General features: G+C 37.8%; 1 protein-coding gene across 4 annotated transcripts in view; it reads left to right on the top strand.

The window, feature by feature from the left end:
- Positions 1-20,211, top strand: part of TRAPPC13 (trafficking protein particle complex subunit 13) — a 32,681-nt gene that overhangs the window by 7,415 nt on the left and 5,055 nt on the right. For 2 of the 4 annotated variants that reach the window (XM_042454088.1, XM_042454087.1), the window contains exons 2-9: positions 6,269-6,337; positions 7,284-7,383; positions 9,124-9,208; positions 10,161-10,288; positions 10,454-10,526; positions 13,794-13,838; positions 15,382-15,399; positions 19,110-19,243. In XM_042454088.1, coding sequence (XP_042310022.1) covers positions 6,269-6,337; positions 7,284-7,383; positions 9,124-9,208; positions 10,161-10,288; positions 10,454-10,526; positions 13,794-13,838; positions 15,382-15,399; positions 19,110-19,243 — 652 coding nt within the window. The remainder of the gene's footprint in view (positions 1-6,268; positions 6,338-7,283; positions 7,384-9,123; positions 9,209-10,160; positions 10,289-10,453; positions 10,527-13,793; positions 13,839-15,381; positions 15,400-19,109; positions 19,244-20,211) is intronic. The other 2 variants (XM_042454090.1, XM_042454089.1) reach the window with 1 other exon arrangement.

Genomic DNA, 20,211 nt, shown 5'->3' with positions numbered 1-20,211 from the left:
GCTATCTGCCCTTTACTTAGAGAAGAGAGCACTGAATTTCTCAAGAAGCCTCTGTACTGTTGCATCTGGAAAAACCTTTAGCTGCTGTATAGGTTAAACCTGCCAAATGCAACCCCAAATTTAAAAAAAAAAGGTTTGCCTTTGCTACAGGTAGAAACCACAAAGAGCTAAGTCTCTGTTCCATGGCTCCTGCTTCTTTAGGATTCCTCTGTTGCAGCTAAAATGTGGTATCCTAAAATATTTAAGAAAAAATGACATTTTACTTCTCAAGCATTCTCATTTACATTTGCAATTATTTTTCTAAAATTACTGAATAATAAGGCAAGACTATATGTGCTAGAAAAGTAGCTTCTCAACTCTGGTTACATGAGGTCCAACTTGCCAATACTTTTTCATTTCCCATTTGGTTATTTGCTGTACATTTGAGCCTTGCTGTAGTTTGTAACTTGAGTCAGGGCTTGGCAGAACAAAATTATCATGGATGGAGTTTTCTGACGATACACCAACTAGTACAGTCCCTAAAGAGTTTAAATTTCTTCAGAACAGGAGTGGGTAAAGAGTGACCTGTCAGTTATTGATAGTCAGAATTCCCTCTAGTTCTAACAAAAATAGCCAATTGGGAGGAACTCAGGGAATTTTAGTCAAATTATATCTAGAGGGACACACTTTTCCCAGCGAATGGTTCAGAAGATATGCATAATTAGAACATGGCTGTTTAGAACCAAATTCTATTGCAGGCAGTGGAATAGATTGTTTTTTGTTAACTGCTGTCAAATCAACTTCGACTTATGGCAACTTTGTGAATGAGAGACCTCCAAGTCAATTTGTCATTAGCTGCCCTGCAGACTCCTGGGCCATGGCTTCTTTGACTGAGTCCGTCAATTCTGGATGTGGCTATATCTCTTTTCCTTCTGCCTTCTGCTTTGCTAAGCATTGTCTTTATCCAGGACATTAAGATTTAAGATCAGGCTGGTAAAGTGTAAGATTTACATTGGTGCCAATACCATTATGACATGTTTAGAGTTGTGTCTATAATGCAGTGGCTTAGTGGTTAAGACACCAGTTCTGATGATCGGAAGATCAGAAGGTTCAAGGCCCGGGTGATGCATGATGGGGTGAGCTCCTGTCACTAGTCCCAGCTTCTGCCAACCTAGCAGTTGGAAAGCATGCAAATGCAAGTAAATAAATAGGTATCACTTCTCAGTGGGAAGGTAACAGCATTCGGTACAATCACGCTGGCCACATGATCACCGGAGCAGTCCTTGGACAACGCTGGCTCTTCAGCTTAGAACTGGAGATGAGCACTGCCCCCTACAGTTGGTTACAACTAGACATTCATGTCAAGGGATTACCTTTACCTGTAATAAAACGCTTTCACACAAAAATTACTTCTCCTTGAAAATTTCAAACTTGGGAAAAGCTAGAAGAATGGCACCTGTATCTCATAAGGCCTTCCTATAGAAATTTAGATAGAATTTGAATTTTTTTGGTACACAAGCCTGAGTATTTAGCTGTATCAGTCCTCTTCAGTGGAATTAAATTGCTTTTATGATTGTTTATATAAAAAGGGTTTAAACTATCCTATCAAATTGCACTTCCACTATTTGGTCTAGCACAGCCAAAGTGTAGTATAGTGATTATAAGAGCCAGCATGGTTTCAGTGTTGGACTATGATTCTGGAGACCAGGGTTCGAATCACTGCTTAGCCTTGAAAACCTACTAGGTGACCTTGAGGAAGTCACATTTTCTCAGCCTCAGAGGAAGGCAACGCCAAATATTTATCTTAGGGTCAACATAAATCAGAAACAATTTGAAGGCACAACAGCAACAAACCAGTTTAACAGGCTTTGTCCACTTTCTTGATCATTTGGCATTTGGAAGATGTTGTTAGGGAATATTTAGGCAGGAAAATAATTGAAGTTTTGGCAGGTCCACCAGTGTTTGCTGTCCAGCCTCAGAGTATGCATATTTGAATGAAATGAGTACTGAAGTAGACAGTAATAATCAGTAGGGCTCAAGTGCATATAGATGCTCTCAAAAATATGTCAGGACTGGAACCACAGTGGTTATAAATGTTACCCACTCAATCCAACATTAATCCTACTTAAAATAGACCCATCAACATTAATGGATTTTGTTAATTACATCTAAAATCTCACTTATTTCAACAGGCTTACTCTAGGTATAATTAATGTTGGATTAACATTAGCCCCATATTTATTAGAATTCTGAATAACCACCCCAAAACTTTAAGCTTCAACATTCCAGTGTCGGTTTCAGAAAGTGTGTACAGTAATTTGTCTTTGAACATGAATAAACATGTGCTATATTTCTTACTGTATGAATAAACATGTGCTATATTTCTTACTGATTGAATATTCATCACAATTTCTTCTCTGTTTTGTTATGCTCAGTTCAAGTAAGTACAAACACTTCAGTATAAGCAGAATCCAATGAAATGACTGCTCTTTATATTTTGATCTGACAGTTGATTGTTGTAGTTACCAATTTTTGAATTGTAGCTGTAGTTACCAAGCTTTTGCAATAATTGTTATTATTAAAAAAAATGTTTAAATATATTCTGTCACTTTACATTGTGAAAGTCAGAACTTTAAAAAAAATCAAATTCTTCTCATAGTATCAGCTGTTCAAGGATGATCAGATTGTGAACGCTTAGTGCTGAGTTCACTGATAAGCAGTATAGAAAATTTAAATGGTATTGCTATTGTTATCCCAACAATGACAATATTTTTATTGTCATTCATGATTCCTGTCAGTAAAAACCTGGCACCACCTCTTTCCCAAACCTAGTTCAGCTATGGAATCAGAGGAATGTCGCAGTTTCAACTTACTGTTGACACGTCTCATCTTCATCACCATTATTTGATAATAAAAAACATGTAATGTACTCCCTAGAAGCCAAGATGACAAAACTCAGGTTGTCGTATTTTGGACACATCATGAGAAGGCATGAATCATTGGAAAAAACAGTAATGCTAGAAAAGGTAGAGGGAAGTAGAAAGAGAGGAAGGCCACATGCAAGATGGATGGACTCTATTAAAAAGATCACAAATATGAGTTTGCAGGAGTTGAGCAGAGCAGTGGAGGACAGGAAGTATTGGAGATGTCTCATCAGCAGGGTTGCCATGGGTCAAGATCGACTCGAGGTCAGTTAACGACAACAAAATGTACCACTATGTATACCATATATACTTGACTGTAAGTCAAGAAATTTAAGTCTAAAAACTAGCCTTTAAAGCCTGGGTCAACTTATCTATGGGTCAGTGCTGGAATAGGAGTCAAGGCTGGCCCCTCCACCTTTGGGCAGATGAGAAAGCTGAGGCTGCCGAAAATGCCTTAGAGCCCACCTCTGTGTTTCCCAAGCTAGCAGGAGTTTCTGGGTTGCTTTTCAACAATCTGCTCATTTAAAACTCTTCCCTTACATCACTGGCTTCGTGGAGGTCTCTGAGAAACCATCCAGTGTAATTGCCCCATATTGGGCCACCAGAGAGGGGAGTTGAGGTTGCTGATCATCCAAAAGTAACTCCTCAAAGTCTCTTGGTTTGAGGTGTGCCCTGCCCATGGAAAATGGAGCTACCTCACTTTGCCTGGTTTTTTCTCTCACCCCACCCCTCAGACATCACCAGTTTCCTACACTCTTCTTCCCCGCCTCTTCTAGCTAACATGCCTACCTGCCCTCCCCTCATTTTGGAAAAAGTAAACTTGGTAAACATATTGTTAGGGAAACATTCCCAACATGTTCATTTGAAAGAAGAGTCCTTAAGTGACGACACGAGAAACTTAAATGTCCATAGGGAAAACTTTATTTGGCCAAGACGACAGCACACCAGCAGATGGTGATAAAATTGCTGTCGCGCCCAATAGCCATTTCCAAAAGTTTTTATAGCAAAACACAGTTAATTGTTTACATAGCATTAGCTTAATTGGCTATTTAGTACACACATGATTATACAACAGGCACTTAATTGGCTATTGTCTAAACAACAAATAATTGGTTGCATTCACTGTCCACGCAATGGTCACGCATTTTCTTATTGGCTCTACATTTGCTAGGAGTCTGGAATGCAAAGAGATACTAGCTAATGCAAAGAGATACTTAGCTAGGCTGATCCTGTTCTCTTCAAGGCCACTGCAGAGCTAGAGCATTGTATTTCTTCAGAGCTCTGGCGAAAGGGGGGTGAGTGCGTGCGGTGTGAGTGTGTACGGTGGACACACACAGGAACAAAAGGTGGAGGCCATCATAGCCCATGCACTTTTACTCTTTAGCTCATTCTATGAGTCTACTGTAAATCACTGCTCTTTGCATCTCAGAGCACACTCACTCTGGGTTTCCTGTTCCCTTATTTGGTCCGTTAACCTCTAGGCCTTAAAGCAAGCAGGTTACAGAAGCAGAAAGTATAAGTTCAGCCATATTTATGTCCCTCTCAATATGAGCTCTCTCTCTCTACACACACACACAAACACACTCAATAATATATCCCCACAAAGGTGCCCGCCCTATGCTGTTTGCAGGGAAACCAGACTTTGCTGAAGGAAAAGGCGAACTAAGAACACCAAGCTTTTCCAACTACAGTACTGTATATACTCATGTATACGTCTAGAGATTTAGGTTAAAAAATTGACCCCAAAAACCTTGAGTTAACTTATTTACAGGTCAATGTAAGAACTGTACTTTTAATCACACACACACACACACAGAGCCATCCCCTGGGGAAAGGCAAGAGTTTCATCTGCCCTGGAAACTCTGCCCCCCCCCCCCCCACTCTCTCATCCATCCAGCCTTTAGTACGAGCACAAATAGTTATCCTTGCTGGAATTTTGTGTGTTCTTTGGCATTGCTTTTCTTTGCTTCATCCTTTACAACCTTCATTATGTGACCCCAAGTTTTACCCTCAACTTATCCGTGGGTCACATCAAAATCCATACTTCTGGCCCCAAAACCTGCCCTTAACTTATACATGAGGTCGACATAGTATCTGTCCGTTAACACACCACTCCCCCCCCCCCTTCCTACAGTCTCCCAGGACACAAACTTTTCTATTTCTCTTTTACTGTTTATGTGTGATAATTTCCCTTTGTGATAAGTGCTGTAAAATTATCAAATTAAAATGTAAAGGTTGTACAGTGGACCCTTGTTATACGCTGGGGTTTGGTTCCAAGATCCCCCATGTATAACAAAATCTGTGTATGCTCAAGTCCCATTAAATATAATGACAGCAAAATGATGTCCCTTATTAAAATGGAAAATCAAGGTTTGAAATTTGAAATTTATACTTTTTTTGAACATTTTCAAACCGTGGATGCTTGAATCCGTGTATAAAAAACCAGTGTATAAGAAGGGCCAACTGTAATTTGCTTGGTCCTTTGCATCTGTCGACTTATCTGCAGGTCATAGCAAATTCCATAATTTGACCCCATCACCTGCCCTTGACTTATACATGAGGTCAATTTATGAGTATATATGGTATGTATGGGATCATGCTAATCTATCTGAAATATAAGGTCTTTATCAGAAAACCTGCTCTGTGTTCCTCTTTCTTAAGACATTAGGTGGCTAATAATTGGAGATAAAGCAAATCCTTTTGTTGTAGAATGTTCCTAGTGCTGGTAGTCATGTTGTAGAATGGACACTTTAGATACTGAGAAGGATAACTCTATTTCCAAGTTCATAAAGAATTTGTAACGGGGCAAAATGTTTAAAATATGCTTAGACAGTAGACTAGAAGAGATGGCCGGCATAAAATGTTTCACAGGTGTCCTGATTTGTGTATATTCTGCTTGAATCTTGTTTGTAATTCCTCTCTGTCTTTGTATCTAACTGTGGGAACTAGAGTTTAGAATAGTTATCTTTTGGACCTCAGTTTCTAGAGTTGCTCAGCCAGCATCACCACTGTAGGTAAAGCCCAAGGGACACAGATGATAACCTACACTCTGATCTGTATTTAAGGATTCTTGTAATCCATTAACATGACTTTTCCTATATCTGGTCAGGATTACCGTGTAGTCTTATAGAGATCTTGAGTTCAGGTAAATGCAAGAGATCCCATTATTATTTGTTATGTAATTTTTCTCCTTTGTGACAGGAAAAGAATAGTGTTTGTGCATTAGAGGTGTCTTCCCTATTTTGTCTTGGGTAGAATTCCAGAGGCAAAGTAGTGTTTGAACAGGCCTTGTGATTTATGAAATCAAATGTGTTGAACTCCTTATGATGCCCTGATGATGTTTAATGTGCTTTTTAAATTCACAGTAATGAGGTTGACCAAGCCTACTTTGTTCACCAATATCCCTGTGACCTGTGAAGAGAGAGATTTGCCAGGTAAATTATGTTTTGATGTTAGTACTTAGAAGCTGTGATCCTGTTGCAGTCTAGAGACATGTAGGTTTTTAAAAAAAACAAGTCAGTTTTTGAAAATGAGTCCTGACCTTGAACAGAGGTATAGAGAATGTTACTAAAGAACACAAGAAATTATAACTAGTAGTTTATCAGATTCTTTTTAGATCATAACTGGAAAACTATTTGATAAAGCAGATTACTCTCCAGCCAGAGAATTTCACAGAGGGGCTCGCACAAATTAATAGAGTGTTTGCTCTTGAGCTTGCAGTGTAAAAAGACACAGCATGGACAAATGGATGGAAGGATTTTTTTTAATGCCATCTTGTTCTAATAGTGGCAAGTTGTGCTAGAAATGGGGTGCTTTTCAGGCCTCCAAGAAATAGCCTATTGCCTCACCTTCCTGAAAAGCAGCAGAGGTTGTTGGTATTTCGGAGTGGCTTTTTGTTGGAATCTACAAGCATCTCACTCTTATTACTGTTGGTAAAGTTCAGATTATACGATCAGCACCCAGAGCTGATAGTCCTGCTACTCTTCTCCTGGGGCATTTAATTCTAATGGCCTCTGTGGTTTGAGAGAAAGGGCCAGCCTAGTTTGTAAAAGCACCAGTAAGCCGATGGTCTGTGTTCACCTGCATTCTGTAGGCTTTGGTATCTTAAATACATGTTAGATGTATTTACAATTGTAGCAGCAAATCTGGTTTTCATAGACACTGAGAAAATTGTGAACCCAATTTTTCTATTTTAATCAAGCAACATTTAATATTTCATTTTTAAAAGCACTTTTTGCTAAAGAAGACCATGTGCACATGCAAATACTGCTACAACCCAAAACTTTGTTATGTACCTAATCTAGCTGGTACCTAATTGCTTTAAAATATTGAATCAAATAAACTATATTTGACTTGACAAACAATTTTCTGTTACTACAGGAGACCTGTTGAACCAGTTAATGAAAGATGATCCTTCCACAGTAAAAGGAGCAGAAACATTAATGCTTGGAGAAATGTTGACTTTGCCTCAGAATTTTGGGTAAGAATTTTATACCGATGTGTAGCTCTATGGAGAAAATGGTTCTATGGTCTTTAGTTTTAATGTGTTTTGTTTTGTTTGTGATAAATTTAGGTTTTTTCCTCTTGATTTGTATCAGTTTTTGTTTTTGTTTGATTTGGCTTTTCCTGTCAATCCCAAATAATTTTCAGGGTACTCCCATATACTATTTTGCAGGTGTTAAATCTGGGATTGGAAGTCATACATGATGGTTTTTCAATTCAGATTAAATATTAATAGACTGAAAGGTCCTTAGATGTTTTGTCAATTAGCACTCAGGAGAAATTTGTTTTACAAAGGATCAGAACCAAAATACATTAATTTCCAGGCACTGCATTGAGTCTTGGGATGTATTTGGGTGGCTGAACTAAACAAAAAGAGCTCTGCTGAGTCATACAAAAGCTCATCTTTTCCCATAGTGACAAACCAGATGTCTCTGGGTAGCCCAGTTGGGAAATGAGGGTGATCCCTGCAACTGGTAGTCAAGAGACATACTGTCTCAAAACCTGTAGCATCACTCTAGCCATTGTTGGTCTTATCTATGCATTTGTATAATCCCCCTTTTAAAAACATGCGCAGTACTGTCACATACATAAAGATATCCTGAGCTTTTCTGGTTTTGTTAATTCAGTAGTTTATTTTCTTTTGGTATATGCTTGTTCAGCCCTCTACTATGGCTAGAAGCTGTGTTTATTACTGAGACCACAAGTTAATTCTTAGTTCCAGTTTTCAAACACTACCGAGATACTGCCTGCAATATCATTTACTGTATATAATAATAATAATAATAAATAGTTTGTTTATATCCCGCTTTTCCAATTTTTGATCAAAGCGGCATACAAGTTTAAGTAAAAAACCCATCAAGATAAAAACAATTAAAACAGTATCTAAAAACAGTCACAATAACAATAAAAGCAACAGGTTCAGCTGAGTGGGAAATCCATAAACATCACAAGGTCGTCAAACCGAGGGGGTTTGTATAAGTCTAGAAATTTTAGTCAAAAAACTGACCTAAAAAAAAATCTGAGTCAACTTATGCATGGGTCAATGTAAGTACCGTACTTGAACTCTTATTTCAAAAAGAACCATTACCTGACGAAAAACAAGAGTATAATGTATCATGGAAGCACTAGCCCCCCTCTGTTCTCTCATCCATCCACCCTTTAGTGCAGTGGTTCCCAGACTTTGATCCTCCAGTTGTTCTGGACTTCAACTCCCAGAAGCCCTAGCCAACTTGGAATTCTGGGAACCGAAGTCCAAAACATCTGGAGACCAAAGTCTGGGAACCACTGCTTTAGAGTGAGCACAAACAGTCATGCCTGTCAGAATTTTGTAGGTTCTTTGGCTTTGATTTCCTTTGCTTCACCATTTAGAACCTTTGTTATTGCCTCTAAGTTGTATCCTTGACATATTCATGGGTCATATCAAAATCCATAATTTTGACCCCCAAACCTACTCTTGACTTATACATGAGATCGACTTATAGTTGAGTATATATGGTATGTTAGGAAACTGCCCTGTGTTTAATCTTGGGAGTCCCCTTGACTCCAAAAACAGCTGGCTATACATTAAATCAAATAAATAAATAAATGGCATATTACAGGGCCCTGTTGCAGAAATGTTTGCTGTCGTTTTAAATGGATAATAGAAAATTTCAGATATATATGTATTATTAAAATCAGTAATTTTAATACACTCTCTCTCTTGCAACCTGTTCAACAGAAATATATTTTTAGGAGAGACATTTTCCAGCTACATTAGTGTGCACAATGACAGCCACCAAGTGGTAAAAGACATTTTGGTAAAGGTATGTTTGATTTTATGTAGCAGATTAAAGTGTATTTAAGATTACTTGTCATTTTTTCTGTCTACAAATATTTTTCAGCTAACCAACTCCAATGCAGCTTTAAATGATAAAACTAATACTTGGGATACTTTGCTGGACAAAAGCTGAAAGCAGCTTCATTTTGCACTTCACTTACTTTCTAAAAGCATAATCCATTTGGGAAGTTCTAATGTAGATGCATAATTGTACAAGAGAACTAAACGTTTCAGCAATGCTTGTCCAGCAGATCTTCTCACTAGACTGTGCCAAAAATTTTAATGGATACATTAGAAAAGATGTTACACAACATCAGAAAAGAACAATATTAATAATTAAATTCAGTTCCCAACCTGGATTTTGTAGTAGTAATTGCAACTGGCATCTATTTTGGATATGCCTGTTGAATCTACTACAGGTAATTCTGAATGTCTGGTTTCTGGAGTTGAGTGAATGTTAACTTAATTTCATAAGAGCTTGATTTTATAAGAATTGTAATGGGGAGATACTGTCCCCCAACCAGTGAAATACTGGATGAGGAAAACACAAGTTTTATATAATAAGTAAGATATGTTACTAGACAATGGCTTTGATCTAGTCACTCTCTTTATGTTTTATCTGTACATTGTGATGATGGAATCTACCTTAAAATTTATCTATAAATCTTAGTGACTGCAGCTTGGGTTTATGACTTACCTATGTTGGTTTCATAGTGGGTTTTGACTGTGATTTTTATAGGTTTTTATGCCAAGCTCTTGTTATTGAATGCATCCTGCCCTAAGTCCCATGGATAAAGGGTAGGTTAAAATATTTTAATACGATTTCTTAAAAATCTTATCGGGCATGGCTGCAACACCAGTTCTTTCAAAAGGTATTTTTTAAATACAACCCCTCGTTTATTGACTTAATTTATTCTGTTTCTGTTCTTAATTCCAAGGCTGATCTACAGACGAGTTCACAACGTTTAAATCTTTCGGCCTCTAGTGCTGCAGTGGCAGAACTCAAACAGGACTGTTGCATCGATGATGTAATTCACCATGAAGTAAAGGAAATAGGCACACATATGTGAGACACTTAATATTTTCTTCCAATCCACTTAATACTTCATTTTAGTCAACCCACTTTGTGGACATTTTACCAAATGTATTCAGAATTGCCCTCCCTATCACCTGAGAACTAATGCAAGACTGAAACCTAGGTAAAACCCATTTAATAATTTCTGTCTTTCAGCTTAGTGTGTGCAGTAAGTTATACCACTCAAGCTCGTGAGAAGATGTACTTCAGAAAGTTCTTCAAATTCCAGGTATTGAAATGACAAGACTGGCAACATGGGCAGTATTTGAAATATCTCCCTTAGTCCCCCCCCCCATCTGTCTAATGCTTGTAACTCTGCCCACAGCAAAATGGAGTAGTCTGCAAAAATACCCATCCTCAACTTCCACCAGCTGGACCCTCTGCTATGTCTTAATCTCTGCCTTTAAATGAATAAATGAATAAATGTAGATGACCCTAACATAAAAACCACCATAAACACTTCAGTTTGACTCATTTTTGAGTGATCTTTCTTGTTAGGTTTTCCTGCTTTGGTCACTTCAAAGTAGTGGTGAGATGAAATACAAGAAATAATATATAACAGATTTTAGGCATTTATCCAGGTTGGCAGGTTTCTAACTAACAGCAATTCCAGCTTTATGAACTTGTTTGCCCTGATCCAAAACTGCTTCTCAGTGTTCCTTTGACCGTTTTACCACCTTTCTGGAAATAGAATTCAAAATGAAAGGTAAACCTGGGTGTCTGTTAATGACAGTTTAGCCCACTGTCTGTCTGACCTCACCCAGTAGTTCACACTAAAGACCAATGACTGAAGTAGAGCAGAAATCCCTTCTCACTACCACGCCTCTAGAAAGGACTGAAGCCATCTCTAGATTCCACCACACTGAGTCATCTACAACAGGCTTCTGCAACTTTCTGCCTTTTGAACGAACATCATCATTTGTTACTATTTGTCATACTGTCTAGGGCTGATGGTAGTTTAAATCCAACATTTCTGATGAGCACTGTGTTGGGAATGCATGGCACAGAAAGATACTATGGCTGATGATTCCAGAAATTGCTTCAAGGTTTGAGAGAAAACCTTAAAATCTGTGTACAGTGGTACCCCGGGATACGAATGCGCCGCCTTACGAAATTTCCGGGTTACGAAAAAAATCCATTTAAAAAAACTGTTCCGGGTTACGAAGGTTTTTTCGGGTTACGAAAAAATTTTTGGTGCTTTTCGGCGCTATTTCACACGAAATCGCGGCTTTTCCCCATTAGCGCCTATGGGTTTTTCGGCTTGCGAAGTATTTCGGGTTACGAAAGCGGCGGCGGAACGAATTAATTTCGTAACCCGGGGTACCTCTGTAGTTCAATTTAGGATTCTACATCTTGTCAGACCTTGGTGGCTTTCAAAAGGAATGACAGATCAGGATCTGGAGGGCAAACTGGAGACTTTAAACCTCTTTGCTGCAGTTTTATTCTGTTTGAACCATGTTTAAAGTATGAAACTGAAAAGCAGGGTATAGTACAATAGAAGTGGGAAAAGCTATAGAGGCCAGGGCTGTTAGTTTCACATAGAATTTGACTTAGTAAAAAATCAGAAGAGTTTAAAGCTTTTGATGTCATATACACTAAAATGCTACTTTCAGGGTAGAAATTAAAGAATAGTGATTCCAAAGCCATGAGAGAGGCATGAGAAAGTAATGAGGTATCATTAAGGTCATCGAGAAACCCTTTTTGATAATGTTCATGTGCCTTCATTAGCTATATAAGGGACACAAAATAAACATTGCAAATTTTATTTTGAGTTCCTGCATGGCAGGGGCTTGGACTGGATGGCCCTTGTGGTCTCTTCCAGCTCTATGATTCTCTGATTCTGTAAGACAAACTGAAAGAAAGAAGTTGGTAGCATAAGCTGTTGTAGACTCAGGGCATGTCTATATAGGTCAAATGAACCAATTTCCTCATGCCCTTGCATCACTTTGTCTACATAATGCAGTGCAGAAGGCCTGATTTGACTGCAGACTTTCTTCATGATGGAAGGACAGTTCCACGGTGAATTCAGGCTTATTTTTATTTTTTGCTCCAGATCTTCCCAGAAAAGACACTGGGTGGTTGTTTTGTCATTGCAAGTTGTTCTCTCTGGGGTTAGAGGGAACAACTGGATGCCTTATCGATCTCAGAGAGAGCGATTTGCACCAGCAATGCTGGAAGAGAGACACACAGTGGGATGTGCCTGTGAACAGCTACTCAGTGTTGTTGCGGAGCAGCAATATAACAAGGGGAGTTCAGGGGAATTCCAGGACCACAATACTCCAAGCTGCTCCCAGAGAATTCTGGACTGTGTAGACCTGCCCTGACTCAACTTCCTCAGATGCATGAAGTACAAAGAAGGAGATTTTTCTAAGGAGGCTGTCTGAATAAATAGCAGGAGAAATGCAAAACTTGTGCATATGGTGACGTGGTTACAAGTTGGGGAATGAAGGCAGGAGAAAGAATGTTGCTTAAATCCAAAGTGAACGGTGAGGGGATATTATTGATATTTCCCAGGCATGAGCTGCAGTGATGCAGTAAGCTGAGTTTCTGCCTGTAGTGTACCTGTTAAAGGTATAGGAACCTAGCCAGAAACATAGAACCATATTGGGGTACTCCAGTTTGACAAAGGCAATTTTAACCAGCATTACTGTTAGTGGTCACTATGTAAAATTATTCACAGCTGGGATAATGTCAATGAAAATAATGACAATTCCTCTAAAGTTCAAATGCCATTCTAAACACCCTACTCACCAGATCCTCAAGGCACTGCACCATCTCACTGAGTTTAAGCATAGACCTACAACGAGAATAAACTCTTAATTGCAACTTTCTTGTCCTCAAGATTCTTGTGCAAATGAAAATATATTATTCTAATTTGTTTCTTGGGTGTAATATTTGATACTTGACATGTTTGGGCTCTGTTTAATAACCTTCTGTGAAGACATTGGGGCTACATTCTTTTAATTAGAAAGCTGCTAGTATAATTGCTTACAGCTGATCTGACACTGGCTGACTTGCTTCTAATACCAGAAGCCAGAACAAGCAGCTTTGTCTTAGTTTTGTGAGAGGCATATGTATACATTTCTTGATAAGAATTGATAGAAGTGAAAACTGTTTGCTCAGAGATGCAAAATTGTTTTAAGAAGACTGATGAAATGGGTGCACTAGATACTGCCTCTTGTGTAAGAAAATATGTCTTGTGGGAAAGGCATTTGGATTCTTCCTCGTAAAATATTTTTGTGTGTAAACATAATACTGAAGTCTCACTAGCCAAAGAAAGGAAAAAGTGAATTGAAGAGGATTTAGATTTTCAATAAATTCTGATCTTCGTATATTTGAACACAAATTGCATTAGTTTCGTTTGAAGTAGTACAAACTGATTTTTTAAAGATACTTATCAGCTAAGAGAGACAAAAGAAGTTAGTACTTAGTACTGATGGAAGGGTTTGATCAATTTTGTTTCATTATTTATCCTCTTTTTTAAAAAAAAAAATAGGTCCTCAAACCACTAGATGTAAAAACTAAATTCTACAATGCAGAGGTAAGTGCATAACATGTAAATTCTTTTTGTTTAAGGCATAATATGTATTAAAGTTATTAAGAATCACTATTTTATTCCTAAGGCAAAGCATTTTTAAATTTCTCCTTTTTACATTTATTAGATTTTGTTTTTCTGTTAAAATTTCTTGCCAGTTGTTGGCAGTTTGAACACTGAATTTTTTATGTTAGGCAGACATGGAGAGCTAAGGAGAGGCACTACTTGAAAGCTTGAAAAGTTGTTGTAAAATTAGATGAAACAGGCAATATATTTAAATATATTTTCAAAGCAAGTTAACATGACTTAATGCACTGTGTTACAAGTGAGAAAGATCTTATAAAATGCTGACAAAGGAATGTTGATTCTGGCTTTAAATTTCTGTATGCCAGTATATAAAGCATTGCAAACTGAGGTGGGGTGGGGGATCTTGACCTTTTTTCTGGTTGAGTATGAGGGAAATAGGTAAGTAAAATATGTGTATTTTGCTCCCTTGTTAATTTGAATCTCTTCATTTGTCATTACCATCATCATTTAGAAACGGTGTGGCTATATATACTGTATATAGGTACAGTTTTTTTAAGTGTTGCTGCATTATCTGTTGAATCAAGTCATCAAATGTATCTGTTCAGCATTTACTCTAAAAGGCTGAGATGTTATCAGCAGTGAAATAAGGAAGGATTACTTCTAAATCAGGCTGTTTAAATAGGCAAAATGGGTCAGAGCAGGATTTCTGTTTGTTCCAATCAGCTAAGTAACTGCTGTGCAGCAGGTATAGGCTTATCATTGCTGTATCTACATTCTGGGAAAGCTGCACCTTTTGAATCATAGCCAAAAAACCACTGTCAACAAAAAAAAAGTGCAATACAATACTTGGGGCGCTCCACTATTGAGGAATAAATTTTAAAAGCTGGCTGGACTATATTTAATGGCACTGTGCTGAATAAATACAAGCAGCCCTACATACATAGACTGTTGAGATAATGAAGGTAGCAAATTAGGTTTTATTGAACATCCTGGTAGGAAGGTTTATTTGGTAAAAGTCCTTTTCCAGTGGTGCTTAGCACATTCTTTCAACTTGTGGTTGCAGACTGGTATTAAGGAATGGACAAGTTTTATCCCTCATAGTTTAGATTTTGTACAATAAGAAAGTTACATGAAAGATTGAATTCTAAAATGTGGGATTCTTAATTTATTACCTGTATGGAACTCCTTAGCCTAATACTGTAGTACAATAATTGTTCTGTGAGCATGTACAGATTTACCAATGTTTTCACTGTCTAGTATCTGTGTTTCTGTTCAACATAATTGCTTTTCTCATTTATATCATTTGCTGACACAAGTCTTATTTAGAAATAAGATTTCTTATTATTGGTCCTTTTTATTTTTATTGCCAGTCCACATTCCTCTCTTACTAATGCTGTCTTGTTTAGAATATGCAAAAAAAATGCAAAAAGATGCATTTTATTTGAAACTTAGTTGTCCTCCTTTTTTCTTTAACATTTAACCCTAATTTCTCTAATGTTTTTCTTTTTTATTTTCCCATTAGAGTGACCTCAGTTCTGTGGTAATTTTATTTATTATTTATAAATATATATGTATGCTTGTCTTCTGTTTGTCTTTCTGCCTGTTACTAACTTTATTTTGAAAACATAATGGAAAAGCAATGTTTATTGTTATCTACACAAATATATTTGATTCTGCTCCTTCTCTTCCTCCTCAGATTAAAATAACAACAACCAAATCTTGGCAGGGGGAACAAAGCTATTCTTGAACTGTATTAGCTCTCTCCTTGCTATCCACTGTTTAACAATATTTAGTACTTCAGCCACCAGTGCTGAACAAATATTTCATAAGAGTACTGTGACAAGCATAGCAATTCCTTTTCTCTGAGTATCACAGAATACCACACAATGTTTCCCATGGATAGGCTTCTTCATGTTGCCATTCTGTGGGAGTATATGACTCACTTTCCTGAGAATTTCTGCTTTCGTTATAAAAAGGCAAAACAAAAATAGGTTTTAGACCTTACAGTGGTGTACAAATGTGTGGATAATGCCTACAGAAATCTCAGGAGTCAGTCATGGGTCTGGGTAACATTTTGAGTACTTGACAGTAGGGTTCCATGATCCTGCATATATCCTGGTCCTATTTCACAATTAAACAAGGTAAATGAATTATGCATTTCTAAAAATGGGAGAAGAAATCATGAAATTGGAAGTGGTCTATTGGATGAGGCAGTGTCGTTCCACATATGGAAAATACCTTTTACTCATAAAAGGCTATCTTGTTGTACCCCAAAATATTATAACATCTATTGCACATTTAGAAGCTTGAATATATCTGTATTTATTTTTGTCAGATAGAATATACTGCCAAAAGATAGAAGTCAAGATCTTGCACATCATTTTACATTATGTCTGCTAGCTTCTACTTGCAATTCTTTGTATCTAGCCCAGAATGCAAAATTCCTTAATTTACATAACTTACACCCTTTGCAATATTTTGATTGTGTGAATATGGGAATCTTTTTTTGTTAGATGGGTGGAGTTGGTAGCATGAAATACACCCCAGTTTGCATGTAGATTTGTTTCATGTTGTCATGGCTTGATTTCTGTTACCTGTTTGTATCATGAAGACACTGGATGGTAGGAGAGAGCCAAATACTTCCTGCATTTTCTTGTGCATGCTCATCAAAACTCTGCTTCTGAACTCTTGAATGCATGTGACAGTGATTCTATGTGAAATTCCAGTGTGATTTTAACTCAAACTGTGTGTGGCACAATAATCTAGCAAATCTGCCATGAAGCACTCCAATCTAATCCTGTTATCATTGTAAACTACCTTGCTTTTTCATTATGCTGTTTGTTTTTATTTTATTTTCTGACCTTAGCTATTGCTATTTTTTCCTAATGGTGGCAGTTTAAAAATGTAATGATGAGAGATTTGGAAAACATAGATATAAGCAATGGATTTACAGGATATTCTTCCATAACACTACAAAATTTTCAATCCCTGGTGTTGGAAAACATAACAGCAATTTAGGATTCTTTGATGTTTATAGTAAGATATCCAAATGTCACTGAACTTCCACTTCTGTTTAGAATAACCACAGTTTATCATATCATACTAACTCCAGTTAATCTTAATTATAGTTAGTGGAAACAAGCCACAAACAGTGGTTTGAGGTTGGCTTGTTTCCAGTAGCAATGATCAAGAGTAATTTAATTCTTTATGCATGGCGACAACATGACATGCTGTGGTTTATCTAAAATAGAAGTAGAAACTTTTGAAGCTTCCTTGCAATTGTAGAAGGTAAGAAAGAGGATTGTGTGAGCCAAAGTCTCATTGTACGTTGTTCTCATAACAATGAACTGTGGCTTAGTATTGATGTCAGAACCAGTCCTGCAACTTCTTTTCTAAATATAAAATCTGAGAGGCTGAAATTTATTTTAGTTTATTACTGCTATTCAACAAGCAGTTCCAAATTAACGTTTTTTTAGTTTTCTTCTGAGAAAGGTAGACAGAGGAGCTATCATTTTCTCAGCAGTAGCATCCTGTTTGCGGGCGGACCTTTCCTTTCCATAGGAACTCTTCATGCTTCTTACAAGATGTGATGTGAGAGTTTTCCCCTTTATTCCTACCATGCTGGCATCTCTTTGATCATCACCAGGTTTTGATTCCAGCTTTGAATTGCTGGATGCTTTGTTGTGCTTCACAGGGCTAAGATCTGGCAAAAACATTAGAATAATGCATCTCTGCTACAAAAATCACATGGTGATATCCCTAATTAAGGGACATCATGCAGTTTACACTGCTGTTGTTCAAATCATGAGATAATGTGATTTTTAAAAGTACTGATGACCATCACTTGATGATTTATAGCCATCGAAAGGCTCAAGCAAGAGTCATTTTCATCACTTCTTTTTAGTTAAAGCATGCTAATCATTAATATTCCTGCCCATTCTCCTTAACATTGTATTTTGTTCTTGGTACAATTTTAATTCTCCAGAGTATGAAATTAAGGGGGGAAACAGATGGTCCTGAAGAGGCAGCTTGAAGCTGCCCCTTCCGAAGACGGATTGGCAAACATGCCACGGTCCCAATCCACTTTGAAGCCAGCCAAAGAAAAAGGAGCGGCAAATATCTACTCCTTTTTCGGCTGGCAAAAAGCCATTTTTTCCTGCCCCACCATGGATTGAACCTGGTTGTAACCCACTCTGGTGGCGTGTGGCATATAAATGCCATGCTGCCGGGGCGTCTTGAAACCGCTCGTGTCTGGGTGGCTGCCTGGCTCCAAGGCGGCTTCAGGGCATCATTGGAGCATGCGGCGTGTAAACACCGCACTCTGCTGACACCCTGACGGCACCTTTTATGGGCCATCTGTTCCAGCACAAAGAAATACAGGGGGGGAAATGAGCATATTGCCAAGAAACTTCTGTATTCTCTCAGTGAAGGGGATGACTATTTTAGGCTGCAATCCTGTGCGCTCAGTGAGATTTGCTTTTGAGTAGACATATGAAGGATTACTTTGTGCATTGTGGCCAGAGGCCCAGGCTATTGCTCAATCTTTTTTCTAACAATTGGAATTTCCATCATTCACTCTTTAAGATATAGAACCAACTTTCTGAAAGGTTAGGCCATTCCTAATTTAGAGCCTACATGCAATGAATTCTTTAACTCATTCCTGAATGTTCATTGCTAGATGTCTTGTTGAGGACATGGAAGAATTAAGCTCCATGCATAATATCTTTTGGAGGAGAAAATAGATAAATTATTTCAGTGTTCATAGCATGCATCTGAGCCCCTGTGACAGTTGACATGTGTGGTGTTTTAAAAACAAAACCCCTCCCTGTTAATGACCATTTGTCTTTGTATGTAGCCTGAAGCATCATTCATCTAGCATGGCATGTCTATATTGTGTCTTGCACATTTCTGAAACATTATTTACTTTTCATATCAAAATCTGAGTTGATATGTACCCTTGGAGCTCAATTTGCAAGTCCTATTAGGCCACAGAGACTTTACCTTAAAATAGGAAAGCGTTCCAAAATTATCCCACATCCATTGTTCAGCACTTCCAGTTGACTAACATATTTGCTTCTATTGCTCTCTGTTGGGATCAAGATTTTCTCACATTTGATGACTGTTATTTTGATTTTTCAGGCATGAAACTAACTACATTTGTGGTTTTAATGTTTTTCAAACATTTAAAATGTTGTGAGCACCCATCATTTCAGACTACTTTTTACTTAGGCATTTTCTCTGCTTTTCCAGACTGATGAAGTCTTTTTGGAAGCTCAGATTCAAAATATCACAACCTCTCCAATGTTTATGGAGAAGGTGTCTTTGGAACCTTCTATTATGTATAATGTACTTGAATTAAACACAGTGAGCCAAAGTGGGGACAGGTAAGACTCTTTATTTGTATGTCCAAACTACAGTATTCTGTCTACAATCTACCAGCGTGGTGCTGTTGTATCTACATATATACAAAATGGATGGTACTGTTCTTGCGTGTAGTTTCTCTGGATGATGGGCCCTGAATGTAGTTCTTTGTCAAATCACCCATCCTGGCATCTGGATTAGATTGCTCACAGTGACTGAATTTCTGTTGGCACTGTAACATATAGAACTGGTTGCATCCAAAAACATGATGCCTTTTGTGTGTGTGCATAGGGTAGTGATTTAATTACATGCACTAAATGCTTGCATCTGTGTAGCATTGGCAGGGGCCCAATATATTGACTAATGTAGAAAGAGTGTTTCTGTGTAAATAAGCTTCCTTCTTGTGTCAATGCAAACAGCAGCTTGAGACACATCCCTCTACAAGAGGGGCGGGAGTTATGGAGCCATCCAGATGCTGCTAGAGTACAGCTCCTAACATTCCTCATCAGTTGTTGTTGTAGTTAGAGTTCCTTGAACTTGCATCTCAACAACATCTACATGACCACATGATTTCCAACCCTGCTGCATGAGAATGTACTTTTCTCTCTAATTGACACTCACTGCAGAGAGTAAAAACCCAGAAATGGCTTGATGACAGTGTATGTTCTTTGGTTCAGTTTGTGTCTTCAGTGTGGTGTTAACTTTAATATCCATACTCTTCTTTGGTTTTCCTAATCTAGAAATGATTTGTTCTTTGGAGTTTTGTCCTGTGTTAGGACAAGCATGAGCAACCCATGGGCCATCTGTGACCTTCAGAGGCCATGATACAGATTAGCACTGGTACCTTGGTTCATTTAATTGCTCCTGTAACCAATGGTACAGAATACGAGTCATTCCTCAGCATGCAGTTTTTCAGGAGAACCGAGTATCAGTCAGTTTACCAAAGTGCTGTTTGTTGGGCAGATGTTTTCCTACTGAGAAACAGGGTTTG

Source organism: Sceloporus undulatus, chromosome 2 (assembly GCF_019175285.1).
Source record: "Sceloporus undulatus isolate JIND9_A2432 ecotype Alabama chromosome 2, SceUnd_v1.1, whole genome shotgun sequence".
In the NCBI taxonomy this organism is placed as follows: domain Eukaryota; kingdom Metazoa; phylum Chordata; class Lepidosauria; order Squamata; family Phrynosomatidae; genus Sceloporus; species Sceloporus undulatus.
Note: the sequence above shows the minus strand (reverse complement) of the source record. Positions and strands in the feature narration are given on the sequence as shown.